The 15,428-nt window shown below is 40.1% G+C and overlaps 1 protein-coding gene across 18 annotated transcripts in view; it reads right to left on the bottom strand.

Moving 5' to 3' along the window:
* KHDRBS3 (KH RNA binding domain containing, signal transduction associated 3) overlaps positions 1–15,428 on the bottom strand; it is a 185,597-nt gene that overhangs the window by 75,101 nt on the left and 95,068 nt on the right. For all 18 annotated transcript variants that reach the window (XR_005368760.1, XR_005368764.1, XR_005368761.1 and 15 more), the window contains exon 5: positions 9,966–10,105. Coding sequence is in view for 8 of the 18 variants with exons in the window: in XM_038555590.1 (XP_038411518.1) it covers positions 9,966–10,105 (140 nt within the window). In the remaining 10 variants the exon portion in view is untranslated. The remainder of the gene's footprint in view (positions 1–9,965; positions 10,106–15,428) is intronic.

Genomic DNA, 15,428 nt, shown 5'->3' with positions numbered 1-15,428 from the left:
GCAATGAAGAGAAATGAGCTCATAAACCAGGAAAAGACATGGATGAACCTAAATGTATGTTTCTAAGTGAAAGAAGCCAATCTCAAAAGGCTACACACTGTATGACTCTAATTATAGGACGTACTGGGAAAGAAAAAAACTAGTGATGAGTTTAAAAAAAAAAAAAAAGAACGCATGGTTGACACAGGTTGAGGGGAGGAGTGAACCGATAAAGCCATGGGAACACGGGAGGGGAACAAAACTATTCTGCAGGGTGCTGAAATGGTGGATATGTGACACAAAGCATTTGTCAACACCCAACAGCACAAAGAGTGAACTTTAATGTATGCAAACTAAAAATATATATATATATATTATTTAGGAAATTGAGGGCTTCTAAGATGGAATGCTAAATCTGACAAAGCATTTTACCTGTATGAAAAACATATACAACACCTTTATGAAGTTGAGAGGTAAAATAAATTTAGAAAAGAGTGCAGCTTATAAGGCTAAAGGCAAAAGAATGGCATATAAGCACTGCTCTAGGTGATACGCTTACTTCTCATGAGGAGGGATGCAGGTACATGTAATGATTCTGATACACTCTATACGTACCCTGGAATCAAGCAATTAAATGGATGGTGTTGGAGTGACGGTTACAGATAAGCGAGGGGAAGAGGCTAGAATGAACACTATGGTCATGGATTGGAATCGGAGACATCAGTATGAACTCTTGATCCATTTACTCTGGGTACAGGTGGTCACACATAGAAACATGTGCAGATATGGCTTAGCAGCATACATATGCTTCCTCACTCTGTTAGCTGACAGGGCCTAGAAGCGAGGACATACCAGCAGCAAGGAGCAGAACCCGCATTCAGATCTTGGTCTCTCCCACCCTCCAATGAAAGGAACCAAGGCTCCTCGGAGAAATGGCAGTGTCCAGGACTAGAGCAGGAAGTGTGCAAGATGATGCTAGGGCAACTTATAGAGCAGCAAGTAAGGAAGTGCTCAAAAATAGATAAAGAAATGAATGTAAAATAACCAATAAAAATTTTTTGAGGGTATGTAGAAGGAGCAGGGGAGCCAACTCAAAGAACACCCAGTAACCAAAGCTAAAACAACTTGAGTAAAAAGAATAAGCATTACTGAATTTTAACTCACTGTATACAATGAATAAACACCCATAAGTCCACACTAACATAAACAAATGATTGAAATAATAAGTTGGAGAGAAGAGAAAAAATATTCCAATAATTTATGCAGGTATTCGATCCTTCGTGGGGGGAAAAAAGTGAGGAAACCTGACAAATATGACTTCAGCCAGGTTACCAAGGCAAGATCAGCTGCACTGAGTCCTGTGGACAATATGGATCCTTGACACAATGTGATGAAAATGACACTTCACCTTTGTGGGGTTTGTTCCCCAAACCTTTAACCCCAGGCTAATCTTGAGAAAAACATTAGACCCATCCCAAATGGGGGACATCTTACAAAAAACCTGACCAGTACTTCTCCAAACTTTAAGGCCATCGAAAAGATGCAAGTTCTAAGACTTCCACCCTTAGGTAACTTGTATTATTCCTTTTATAAGAATTGTAAATTAGGTCTGTTTTTGTTCATCGTAGGCCATAAAAATTGGTTTAGTGAACATGCTGGTCAAGAGAAAGGACACTGGAGTCAGACCTGAATTCAGTTATTCACTACACTTGTCTTAACTTCTGCCTTCCAGTTAACACTCAAGCTAATCAAGTCTGAACTTTCCAAACCAGTTCCTCCAGAGTGAAGTGGGTTATACAAACTGTTTCTTAGCGGTACTGTGTAGGAAAAATGACACAGGACACAGAAAGTACCTAACAATTCATGCAAATTTCAATCATTCTGAATTGCAATGACAGACACTGTAATTTCTAGTCTTACTCCTCTTTTTATCTCCGGGATATATCTAGAAACATCTTCAACATGATTAGAGAAGAGAGTAGTTTCTCCTTACAGTACAACCTATTCCTATGTGATATTTCAGTTAATCTGTGTTTATTCAAACTAAAGCTCCTGCTTCCTCATCTAATACCCCATCCCCGCCATCCAAGGCACTATATAGACCACAGAATATTTAGCGTGTTTTCTGAATCTATAAATTTAAGTCTTCCAAAAAATTGAAAGACATAAATTTGTATACTCAAGAAGCTCACAATTCTTTCCCAGCATCATCAACACTGTTTGGTTATGTGCCCTCTGGGTATATGGAATCATACTAAAGTGTCTGTTACAGAATTTCAGACAAGTATTCTGATATATGTAGCTCTAGATACTTATCTATGAAAGATCCTTTAAAGATTCCTTTTTAAGTGTTTGAAATTCCATGAGAATTGTGTGAAACAGCAGTTACTTTAAAGGACACTCTGGTGAGAGGAAGACATGGGGGCAAGTAGCAGGCTAACATAAAAATCCGATCATCCTGCCAAGTATCCACTGAGTGCTACGAACGAAGTTCAGGGTAAAATTTAACAGCTAGACTGAAAACATGGGGACAAGTAGAGAAAAAAAAATGTCTGTTAGATGAGATGATGATAATCAGTGGGAATTCATTATTCTTTTTACTTCAAAAATTGATTCAAATTAATAAAATTAGGTTGCCACACTGTTGAGAATGAGGCTAATGGGAAAGCAGGAAGATCACACACATGAATATTAAGCTCCATAAGCAGATGAATAGGTGTGACGGTCACAGTTCTGTTTGCATTCTTCAGCAGCGAGACCCTGATTCCTGGTTTGAAACTCAGATATGGAAATAATCTAGAAAGGTCTGTGAACAGGCACTTTCATGGGAATAATGCTTTAAGTGACTGAATACAAAGTTACTGATTAATCAAGAACCAATTATTTACAGACTGACAGAGGATTTAGGATGTGATGAAAAAGTACAGGCTTTGAGTTCCAACATTCCCATATTCAGATCTGCTCTGTCACTTGGTTGCTGAGACTCAGTTTTCTACCTGTAAAATGGCCTCAATAATACCCAGCTCTTGCAAGACGGCCGTGAAGGTTACACATGGCAGTATAAAGTGCCTACCCCAACACAGGCACTTTGCAAGCGGTATTATTACACAGTCCTCCATTTGGAATCTGTCCTGACACCTTCCTTGGGCTGCTTATTGGAGAACGAAAGAAAGAAGAGATGGAAGGTACAGCTCATGTCAGTTCTCATCACAGTTAGCAAAAGCACCTTTCTGTACACTCCATACATTTGGCAGCAATAATGCAGATTGGGAGAGAAAGAGCATAAACATATACGACTACACTGTTTGGCTTTTGTGTATAAATATTATGAGGAGCAAATAGCATAGGGTGAAACAATGAATTTGGTGGCAGAAGCCCTGAATGCTCGAGCCAGCCTGGCATCATTAACTGAGTGAGACCCACAGCTGATCACTGGGTACCGGAGGGAGCCGGTGGCAGGGTCTTAGCGTGGTACCACCAGTAGCACAGCGGGAAGCACAGCTTCCAGAGAGCTGAGGCCCACGCCCTGGTGCACTCACCACCTGAGGGGCAATTATCTCTCCTACAGACTCCCTAACAAAGTCATGGGCAACTTTGCTTCATCTCTGTGGTTTTCTGTGACAGAAGCTTAATCACTCAGAGACCTTTCCTTCTTGCCAGGGATTGACAAGTGAATGAGAGGCTCAATGCAAGCAAACGTGAACGCAGCCTCAGTAATAACCCCTCAGAACGTGCAAAAGAAATCATCAGAGACAATGAGGACCAAAGAAAGCCCTTACTCTTAGCACCTTTAGAGATGATCTGAAATGTGGTTCTAGCGCAGCACGTCCCCAGTTCTGCATCCTCATCACCCAGGCCCTGTGTCAGGGCAGAGCCGGGAATTGGCAGGTCTGGGGTGGGGACTGCCATCCTATATTTCCAACAACCTCTCGAGTGCTGCTGCCCCTGTTTTGACCCAGAATTTAGCAGACGTGTTATGAAACCCAGTTGCTACTACTTTTCTTCATTCTGTGATCCATCCGGTCTCCAACACAATTAAAAAAAAAATTTCATGAGCAACTGTTTCATTATCCTACATTGTAGAGAGCATAAAATAAATCCAAGGCAATTTGTTTCTTCTCTAAGAAGCTGCCAACTAGTTATTGGTAAAATTACTGACAGTGTAGGACAGTGTGTGAGAAGCACAACCTCTTATAAAGTGCAAGAAATGTACGAATTGTCACTGTCCTGCCAGCGATGTACCCCCCGATGACAGCGACCTCACTCCTTACTATGAAGCCTGTCACTGTCTCCCAATTCTGATCATTAGCATGCTTTTACCTTTCTTCTTCATTTAAAAATAAAAGTCGCAAAAGTCTTTATTATTTCTAACTAACAGCTCTATTGCAGCCTTTGCAACTACACAGGACTAGCCTCCCTCTCTCATAACAAGGTCGCTGTAGTAAAGGACTTTAAGAGAGATGTATACTTTGCCCAGGGTCCTCCATAAGAATTCAAGTTGTGGTGTGGGATCATTTTGAGTAATGGGTAAAGGAATCATGGAACAGTTGGGCCTGAATGGGACATGATAAAAATAAGGCTGGGTTCAGATTAGCATATGCCCACTGTCCTATTTCCATTTTACAGTCGAGGAAACCAAGGCTTAGCACTGAGAGAAACTCCCAGAGGCCCTACAGCTGAAAAGAGCCAGGGGACTGATTTCTCCACACAGCCACATGCTAATTCCAAGCAAAGACTTCCTGTCTTTTCTGCTTTCCAGTCTCTGCCCCTCTGCTCGGGATAACTTCCCTCCAACACTATCCTGCCTGATACCCACGTGCCCCATTCAAAATGATTTTCACCCTCATTTCTATTTCCATTCCACTTGTCTTCACATCCCCCAGCCCCTATTTATGCCATTCTGCCATAATTACTTGTTTCTCTTTCACTTCTTAAACTCCCTGATGTCAAAATGATGACTTAGCCATCTCTGTAACTTCAATCCCTGTCACAGAAAGAGCTCAAAGAAACTCTGTGACATTAAATGACCTAACAGCAGGAACAGACTGACTGATTTTCAAAGAGGAAGAAATATGTTAAAGCTTCTGAAAACCAGGGTGTGGTGGGAGGAGATTCCCACTGCACATGAACACACTCGTTGGATTCCATCTGCCCCAAACTGTCTCAGCTCATCAATAGATCTTGTTTAACGTTATTGTTGGGAAAAATCAATTGTCAAAATCTTCCACCCATTGGTACTGAGGCTTGCAGGAGGGCCGAGAATATTCATCTGGCCTTATGCTGCACTTGACGTGTGCATAGTTGGCCAAGCTGTAACCAGGAGAACCACGCTCAGCTGCCCTTCTTACCTGCCTGTCCCTGGCTGCTTCTGAATCACAAGGGTTTGTCGGAAGTTCTTACACTACTTGCAACATTATTTGCCTTGGTTTTTGTCTTCCCAAAGCCTATTAAAATGATCTTAAAAGAAATGACACATTTTCTCCTCGTTTCCCCTAATTCACTCTAGGATGGCCACTCACTGATAGCCATCAGGGAGCCCTGGTTCAGAGAGCCAGTGGATCCTGAGGAAGGAGGCAGGAGCTTGGCGGAAGGAATCCAGTGTGCCTTATGGCAAGAAAAGCAGAGAAACTCATTTCCTAGGAAAGTCCTCTACTACACTCTGCCTGGGAAGTGGGGCACACATGTCATGTACCACGCTTAGGTTTTTATTAAATCAGAAGGGAGGAGTATGACCTCTGTTCTAATAGTTTGGTGGTACAATGTCCTGAGAAGGTAAGTCCAATAGGGAATCAAATAATTTAAGTTACATCCCAAGACAGGGTTGTTGTTATTTTTTAGTTGAAAATGTCTATGACGTGGACTAGTAGAAAAAGAAATATCTTGTCATTTTCCTATATCCACCCTTTCCTTAATATTAAAAAAAGAACACTTTTTAAATATAGATTGGTAGGTTAATACAAATCATATTATATACTGGTGAAATATTTATGACCCTTCTATTAACTATTCAGTTTTCCTGACAACATTTCTCATAACCTCATACATTATGGGGAAAATATATTATTTTCAATCACTACAACAATCATTAGCATCTGTGATATCACTTATGATCAACTTTAAAAAAAGAGTAAGTGAAATCATGTGAAGATCAATGTGGATGAGGACATGTAAATGGCAGTGTCCTGTGACCCCATGTTTGAGAAGTTTTGTAGTGCCCTGTAGGCAAAGGAATTGTGGCTACTTATTGTTTAATAGAGCAACTGCTAAAATAGCAGTTTTACAAAGATAAGTCAGTGGAGCACAATCTAATATTGAAACTACAAACAATTACCTTAAGTGGAGAGCTCGAGCGGCATCTACAAGATGCTGAGGACTGTGGGGGTCCTGGGAAATGCTGCAGCACCCCAGCACCTTGGCATGTAGTTTGGGAAATGTCACCGTAAGATTTAATGTGGAATTTCAGTCCACAAAAGAGAAGAGAGAAAAGGAGAGGTAAAATATTTACAGAAATCAGAGGTGAAAATTTCCCCAATTTAACGAAAGCTTATAAGAAGCCTTGAGTGACTGTGTCAGCTTCGTGTCCTTGGTCAAAACCACCACATCCAGCACCCAGTACCGATGAACATGCATTCAGTACTCAGAAAGACTGGCTTCATTTGCTGGGTCCATTCCTCCTCCTGCTGCTTCTGGTCTCAAATGCAGGGAGGTAAGACTGCCCGCTTCCTGGGAGCAAGGGGGAATGGCCAGAGGAAAGGGGGACAAGCAGGAAGGCAACAGGGAACAAGCCAGCTGTTCTGAAGAAGGGATGGAGGGGAGCATCTTCGCAGGTTCAAGACAGCCTAGCCCAGAGTGCTAGACAGCAGGGCAGGGTGGAGAGGACCTGCCCGAAGCGTGCTGCCTGGAGGGGCCTCAACTCTACGATCCCTTCTCTCCTGGGGTCTATGCGAAGGGCCAGGGAGGCTGTTTCAAGGCAGCGTTTCTGGAGGCACCACACAGGACAGACTACAAGTCAGGAAATTCCTTACCTCCTGTGCTAAAAAAGGTCTAAGTTTAGTTCTCTCACTTGAAACTGAAATGAAAGGTTTTATTAAAACACATATTACTTCCACTGCAGGATTTAATTTTAGGTCATTTACATCTTTTAGCAGAAAGTATCCTGAAGTGGTAATGGTGGGGGACATTCTTGAAGACTCCAGTAATAACCTGTTCCACTCTGAAATTCCCAAATGCTGATAATCATGTGACTATTGCCACAAAGCTAATGCCCTAGGACATTCAGTCAGTCCACTTCGAACTACATTAACACAAAATGTTATAAGTGATCGACACGTGATCAGAAAGAGCCTGACAGATTTGCCATTGTACCATATTCGCTTAACAATGATTTACTGAGTGATTCCTTTATGCCAGATCCTAGAGACACAAGAGCCCTTAGGGGTTTACATTATAATGAGGAGTAGCCAATGAAAATGTGAACAAATGGGATCCCTGGGTGAAGCAGCGGTTTGGCGCCTGCTTTGGCCCAGGGCGTGATCCTGGCGACCCTGGATCGAATCCCATGTCGGGCTCCCGGTGCATGGAGCCTGCTTCTCCCTCTGCCTATGTCTCTGCCTCTCTCTTTCTCTCTCTGTGACTATAATAAATAAATAAAAAATTTTAAAAAATGTGAACAAATAAAAAAGGTAGACTTCAGCATGATAAATGCTGTACCCCAGCTTTGGGACTCGGGGATGATCACTCTCCACGAGGGGACCAGGAAGGCTCGCCGGACATGGTGCCTGTGTCTGCCTATGACGTGACGCCCAAACAAAGCGTCCTGAGGTGGGGTGGGTGTCAAGTGCTCTACCCAGTGCTGAGCACTAACCAGCCACACTCCACCACAAGCCGAGACACGGTTGCCTCACAGAATGTCACCTGTCAAGGCAGTGGAAAGGCTTTCAAGGGCAAGCAATGTACACACTGTCATTAAGAGGAATAATTTTTCACCTGGATGGACTGAGGTGTTTCTCCAGATTCTCTAAAAACCAGAAAGCTTCTGCCTTCCTCATCTGGTCATAGCCTAACATTTTCCACTTAATTTAAAACTTGACAATGAAATGAGACATAGTCTTCAGTCAAAATGGCAGATCTGGTTTAAGGAACAGAGCATCCCCTAAAAAGTGCCCTGAGCAGCAGCACCGGGTGCACTCCCTTCTCTACGCTGTCCATCCAGGATATCCATTCCGTGAATGCTGCCTTCTTTAGAAAAAGGGCCTTTGCAGATGTATCAGGTAAGCATCTTGAGGTGGGGAGAGTGCCCTGGATCATCCAGGTGGGCCCTAAATACTGCCCCATGTGAGAGGAAAGTGAACTGAGATTAAAGATAGACGTGACAGAAATCAACATGCAGACGGATAGGGAGACCAGAGAGGTACGGCCACAGGTCAAGGCGGGCTGGCACCTGGAGCTGCAAGGGGCCAGGAAGGATTCTCCTCTACAAGGGGAACACCATGAACACCTTGATCATGCCCTGGCCGATACTGATTTTGGACATCTAGCCCCCAGAATTGATAAATATTGTTTAAAGTCACAAATTTGTAGTAATTCATCCCAGCAGCCATAGCATGCTAACGCAGCAAGTAAGCGCGATTGACCCTTGAACAACACAAGTTTGAACTGCATGGGTCCACTTTCATGTGGATTTTTTTCAGTAAATACAGTACAGTAGTGTAAATGTATTTTCTCCTCCTCGTGAATTTCTTAATAACATTTTCTTTTATCTACCTTATCTTATTGTAATAATACAGCATTTAATACACACAACATAAAAATAGGTGTTAATCAGTGGTATTACCAGTAAGGCTTCTAGTCAACAGTAGGCTATGAGTAGTTAAGTTTTGGGGGAGCCAAAAGTTATACATGGGTCAGTACCCCACCCACCACAATGATTAAGGGTCAACTGTAATTTCTTATGATTTAAAGTAAATATAATGGTAGAAGAAATGAAAAGGAAAGGGATTTACCATTTAATGAATACCTAAATAAATTATTTCATTAAACCATCAACAGCAACCCCATTATTCTTAGCCTTTTTTTTTTTTAATAGAGAAAACCCACTTGGTACCATGACCGGACCTATTTATTTTATATTACAATATCACCTACCTGTAATTGCTCTCATTGACAATGCACTGGTCAGCAACACTCAATGAGAAAACTGACTTTTTACTCCCTCAAATGAACTTGGAGATATAAAAGACTGCTATTTTAAATAATTTCATGCAAAATTCTATCTGAAGAAATATATATAGTCACCAGTGAAAAATCTGTTACTTTTTTCTACTAAATTCTGTGGGATGCAAAGATTAAAAAATTAAAAATAATTTTCAAATGAATCTGAGAGAGTCATATCTCAATATATGGGTTTGCTTAAATTGTCTTATGAACTCATTAAAACATTTTTCATCTTAAAAGTAGTCGTCAATCCAAAAACAGAAAAAAAAGTTCTATGTACCTGGACCAGCTGGGTTCTCAGATAGAATAGAGCATTCACAGTAAATAAAATGACAACAGGCTTTTGGATACTCACTTGGTGCCTGACATTGCACTTAACACTGGAGATGTGGCAAAGAACTAGCCTAATCTGGTCCTCTAAGGGGAAGGCACATGCCACCAAGACCTCAACTGCATATCAATGCTATTACTTTAAAAGAAGCTATTTAAACAATTAAAAAATTAATGTTAGAGTAAAAAATAAACTTGTCTATAGTCATTAGCCAATAAGTGGTACAGGTTCTAGTTAAACCCAGGAATATCTCTGTTCAAACAAAGTGAATCCCCTTAATTACGACATCTTAATGTCTGAATATATTCTTACAGGCTTTATATTGATATTGATACACTGATAGAGCTGCTTGATTATTAATAAAGGAGACATTAAAACTGATGACATTAAGACTGTTGCCTATTCTAACAACTAAAAAAGTAAGTCAATTAATTACACCTACCTGGTTATTGCTGGGGTTGGTACACCTCTTGTACGCAAGGTGGGTTTCCCTCGAACAACTGGTACATCAGCATTTTCTGAACCACCATTCAAATATGTTAATTCCTGGAGCTGTGCTTGCCTGATTTCATCATTATAGTCCTACATAAAAGACAGAAGATAGCATAATTCACCTCATGTGAAAAATACAAAAGTATTTAGGACAAGAATAAAACAATTTTTAATAGAAAGGGCAAGGAAAACAGTTGAATTAATAAAGTAAGATTTGAGTTTGTTGAAATGAAAATGCATCAACAGATTGTTATTAAAAAGGGGGGAAAAACAGTATTTTCCCCCAAACTAAAATTTTCTACAATCAGCCATTACTCCTTCTGCTGGGCATACTTTCCAAGTGAGATATTTATAATAAAATTAAAATACCATATACAGACATGGCATTGTTATTTACAACTCAATTCAACTAGTAATTACTGAGCATCTGTGAAATGCCAACTAACAGAACCAAAGGAGCAAGCCAGGATCCCTGCAGCCAAGGAGCTCACAATCAAGCATAGGAGAAAGACATACATATAACATGATAGCTTAACTGAAATTAAAAACCAAATGTACACATTTTTCTTGTACATTTCCATTTGGTTATTATACTAGAAACATGCACCATTTTCAAAACTGAATACATCTTATTCTTGGAAACTTGCTCTTTTTTATGTTACATTATTGTTTAAATATTCAACTGAGAAACCCTGGGAGTCATCCTTGATTCTCCTTGATTGATCCTTTCCTGAATATCTCCAACCCCATTCAATAGTCATCAAGAAAGGAATGTAAAAAATAAAAGTGTGATCTGTTTCACAATAAAAGGAAAGTTCAGGTCTAAATGGCAAAAAGGAATGTCATCTAACTTAGCTGTGGGCAGCTGCTATAGAGCAGATTCTCTACAAGTGTCATCTAAGGATGGGTGTGAACTAGTTACCAGAAGAGGGGCAGTAGAGTACTCTAGATAGAGAAAAAAAGCATTTTTTAAGACCCAAAGAAACGGGACCTAGGGAACTGGAAGAAGTGCTATGTGGCTGAATTATAAGAAGGACCTCTGTGTGTGTGTGTGTGTGTGTGTGTGTGTGTGTGTGGTGAGCGGGTGGGGAGATAGTAGGGGGGATGGTCTCAAAGTGGAGTGGGTAGCAGAAACCAAATTTGTAAACAAAGCCTTAAGTCATTTTAAATATAACTTTAAAGGTTTAGAATTAAGGGTACTAAAAAGCACTCAATAGCTTTAAGGAGGAGAGTTGCATATCTAGGTTTGTGTTTTAGAAATATTATAAACAATTGTATGCCATCAAATTAGGTAACTAAGATGATAGAATGACATGTATGAATTCCTAAAAAGACACAAACTACCAATACTGACTCAAGAAGAAACAGAAAATTTGACAGATAAACCAAGAGACTAAATTAGTACTTTATAAATGTCCTGCAAAGAAAAGTGTAGGCCCACAAGACTTTAACGGTGATTTCTACAATTAATGAAGAATTAGTGATAATCCTTCACAAACTTCCAAAAAAATGAATGAAGAGGGAGCATTTTCTCATTCTTTCTATAAAGCCAGTAGGTCTGGGTACCACAACAGACAAAAACATTACAAGAAAAGAAACCTTTAGATAAATATCTCTGTGAGGACAGATACAAAAGCTCTCAAAAAAATTAGGAAGCCAAACCCAAGAGCATAAACAAAATAAAAGGGGGAAATATACACACAAAGAAAGTAAAACATATCAGAATTGCTAAATTGGTTTAAAATCAAATGTCAATTAATGTAATACCATAAAAATAAAGAACAAAACATGATCATTTTAATACAGAAAAAAAACCACTTGTGAGATGAATCCAATATATTTTAATGATAGAAACACTCAACAAACTAGGAAAACCCATAGTTAACATCATATTTAATAGTAAAAAAAGTAAAAGAATCATCCTAAGATAAGGTTAACAAGACAAGGATGTCTACTCTCACCGCTTCTACCCAACACTTACTTGAGGTTCTAGTCAGGACAATTATGTAAGAAAAAGAAATAAATGGTCTTCAGGTTAGAAGGGAAGCACCAAATAATCTTTATTCATAGATGACATAATCCTGTATATATAAAATCACAAAGAATCCACAAAAACATCAATAGAGTTAATAATCACATTACACAAGGCTGCACAATATAATGATATCAATACACCAAAATCAGGGCAGCCCTGGTGGCTCAGCGTTTTAGTGCTGCCCTCGGCCCAGGGCCTGATCCTGGAGACCCAGGATCGAGTCCCACGTCGGGCTCCCTGCATGGCGCCTGCTTCTCCCTCTGTCTGTGTCTCTGCCTCTCTCTCTCTTTCTCTCTATGTCTCTCATAAATAAATAAAATCTTAAAAAAATACACCAAAATCAATTTTATTTCTTTATACTAATAATGAACAATACAAAAATAAAATTAGGAAAATAATTCCACTTAGAGTAGCATCATAAAGAACAGCATACTTAGAAATAATTAACAAAATAAGAGCAAGATTTGTACGCTAAAAACTACAAAATAGTGTTGGAAGGAATTTTTCAAAATCTAGGTAAATGGAAAGATATCCAATATTCAAGGGCAGAAGGACCTAATATTGTTATGATGACAATATCCCTGCCCTACTCTCCCACCTCCCAGACTGATCTAGAGTCAAGGAAATCTCTATCAAAATTCCAGCGGGCTTTTTTGCTAAAATCATCTGAAAACCCAAGTGATTTATATATCCAGAACAATTTTAAGAAAGAACAAAGTTGGAGGACTAATATATTGCCACTTCAAAACTTACCACAAAGCCATAGTAACAAAGACTGTGTAGTACTGGCTTAAAGAGTAGACATAAAGATCCATAAAATAGAATTGGGAGCCCAGGCATAGTTACTATAGATGGATGTTCTAACAGTCTCTCTAACAAGTGGTACTATAATAACAAGGAGAACACTGAAGATAATGGAAGCTTTATACTGTGCTGGTGGCAATGAAAAATGGTCTAGCCACTTGGGAAAACCAGTTAGCACTGCCTCAAAAATGTTAAACAAACAAACAAACAAAAAGTTAAAGAGAGCTACCATATAACCTAGTATTTCCACTCCTCGGTCATACCCAAGAAAGCGAGAACATACGTCCACCCAAAAATCTGTACATGAACGTTCACAGCAGCATTCTTTATAACAGCCAAAAAATGGAAATGACCCAACCAAAGTCCTCAACTAATAATGAAAGGACAAATAAGACATGGTATATCCATACAATAGAATATCATCCAGCAATGAAAAACAACTTGAATGAACCCTGAAAACAGTATGCTAACAGAAAGAAGGCAGGACAAAAGACTATACATATTGTTCTGATTTATACAAAATGTCAAAAACAGGCAAGTCCATAGAGAGAGATTACTGGTGGCATGAGACAGAAAAGTGAGGGACAGTAGGGGACTGGAATGGAATGTACTTGCTTACAGATACAGGGCTGCTCTGGGGGATGATGAAAGTCTAAAACAGATTATGGTGATGGCTGCATAACTGTAAATGCATAATTAGTCAGTGAACTATATACCTTAAATGGGTGAACTGTAGGGTATGTGAATTATATCTCCATAAAGGATGTGTAAAAAGCAAATAAATAAATAAATAAATAAATTAGTGGTTGAATAGGGAGAAAGATGAATGGGGAGTCATGTTCATTAAGAGGTTTACTTGGGGAGTAATAAAAATGGTCCTAGGTTATGGTGACAGCTGCAGAATTCTATGAATACACAAAAAGCTCCTGAATTGTATACTTCATAGGAGTGAATTTTGTTATGTGATTTATATCTCCATAAATATATTAAATGGAAAAAAAAAAACACACTCAAGGCAGAAATTCCAGATGGAAGCTTGTAATTCCTGTATATGGTAAAGATGACCTGGAGTAGGGAAGTGGCAGGAAGTATGAGGAAAGGTAGACTTGGCACTGTTTAAAATGTTTAATTTTATTAGAAGTGGTGATATCCTAGATCAGCAGGGGGAGGGTATATTGGCAAAGTCAAGAAAGTCAGTGGGCATCTGGAAAATAAGAAGGATCAGTAACAGTGATACTGTGTTGTAATCAGTTTTGTACAGTTGTGTTGTAATCAGTTTTGTTGAGGTTGAATCCATGATGGTCTATGACATATTAGAATTGAGGTATCTCATAGCAATGACACATAATAATTGGAAATTTAGAAGTTAAAAATACGTAAACAGAAGTGGACAAGGAAAAGGTTCTGTTGGCCCTACACAGCACGGAGCAGGGCCTGGAGTCAAGACTGGCCCCTGGGTGATTACCTCTAAACCTACTGAGGGGATTAGTGGGGAACCTTTGTTTTGGCTCAAGAAATGGGGTGGTGTGGTGGACTGTGAGAAGCTGAGGTCAGGTCCACAGGTGCCATATGTGTACATGACTGCTCCCCAGTAAAAATGCTGTGCACTGCGGCACAGGTGAGCCTCACTGGGTAGCAACCTCTCATGTGTTGTCACACATCACTGCTAGGAGAATTAAATGTGCCCTTGTGTAACTCCCCCAGGAATGGACATCTGAAAGCCTAGGCCAGACTTTACTTGGTCTTTGCCCTGTGTTCTTGTTCTTGATGATTTTGATCTATAACCTTTTGTTGAAATAAACCATATCACAGTGTATAACAGATTTTCTGAGTCCTGTGGGTCCTTCGGGAGAATTACTGAGCCTGACGGTGGTTATGTGGACAGACCTCTAGCAAGAATTCCTCCGTACACAAATGGGTTGCTTGGGGCAGATTCTGGAGCTAGAGAAGGGCTCTGGGTATCGACATAAAGTCACAGAAGAAAAGCCACATGGGGGAGACAGGAAATGGGTGGCAAGCAGCTGGGAAGGACACAAAGGTCATCCTCCTGTGAAAGCCACCAGGAGCCGGTGCTACCTTCACATTCCGTCAGGCAGCCAGGTACTAGTCCCGTGGGACTCAACAGTAAAGCCAATCCTGACTTGGGGAACAGTAGTTCTGGCAAGGGTGCAGCTGGCATCCATCTCGAGGGAATGGAGAGGGAGTGGGGTTAAGTCACAGATACAGCACAGGCAGGCGGGTCTTCCAGCTGTGAGGCTCTGCCAAGAGGAAGAGGAGGACAGATGCCTGAGTGGGAAGGATGCTCTTAGGATAGAAGAAACAAGCCCCCTGAGTGTGAATAAAGGTTCAGGGGCAATAGTTTTCTTAATTATTTAGAGTTAAAAATATGAAATATACTTAGTACATTTATAAAAAAAAAAAATCTGCTATCTCTTCCTTACTTTTCGAAAGCCAAATGTAAAGAAGGATTTGAAGCCTGCAGTGGAAGGCACTGTGGAATGAATAAGAAAAGTAGCATGAACACCAGCTGAAAAGGAAGTCAAAAGGAAGCTGGAAACCATAATAAGCAAACAC

Source organism: Canis lupus, chromosome 13, assembly GCF_011100685.1.
Source record: "Canis lupus familiaris isolate Mischka breed German Shepherd chromosome 13, alternate assembly UU_Cfam_GSD_1.0, whole genome shotgun sequence".
NCBI classification, from domain to species: domain Eukaryota; kingdom Metazoa; phylum Chordata; class Mammalia; order Carnivora; family Canidae; genus Canis; species Canis lupus.
Note: the sequence above shows the minus strand (reverse complement) of the source record. Positions and strands in the feature narration are given on the sequence as shown.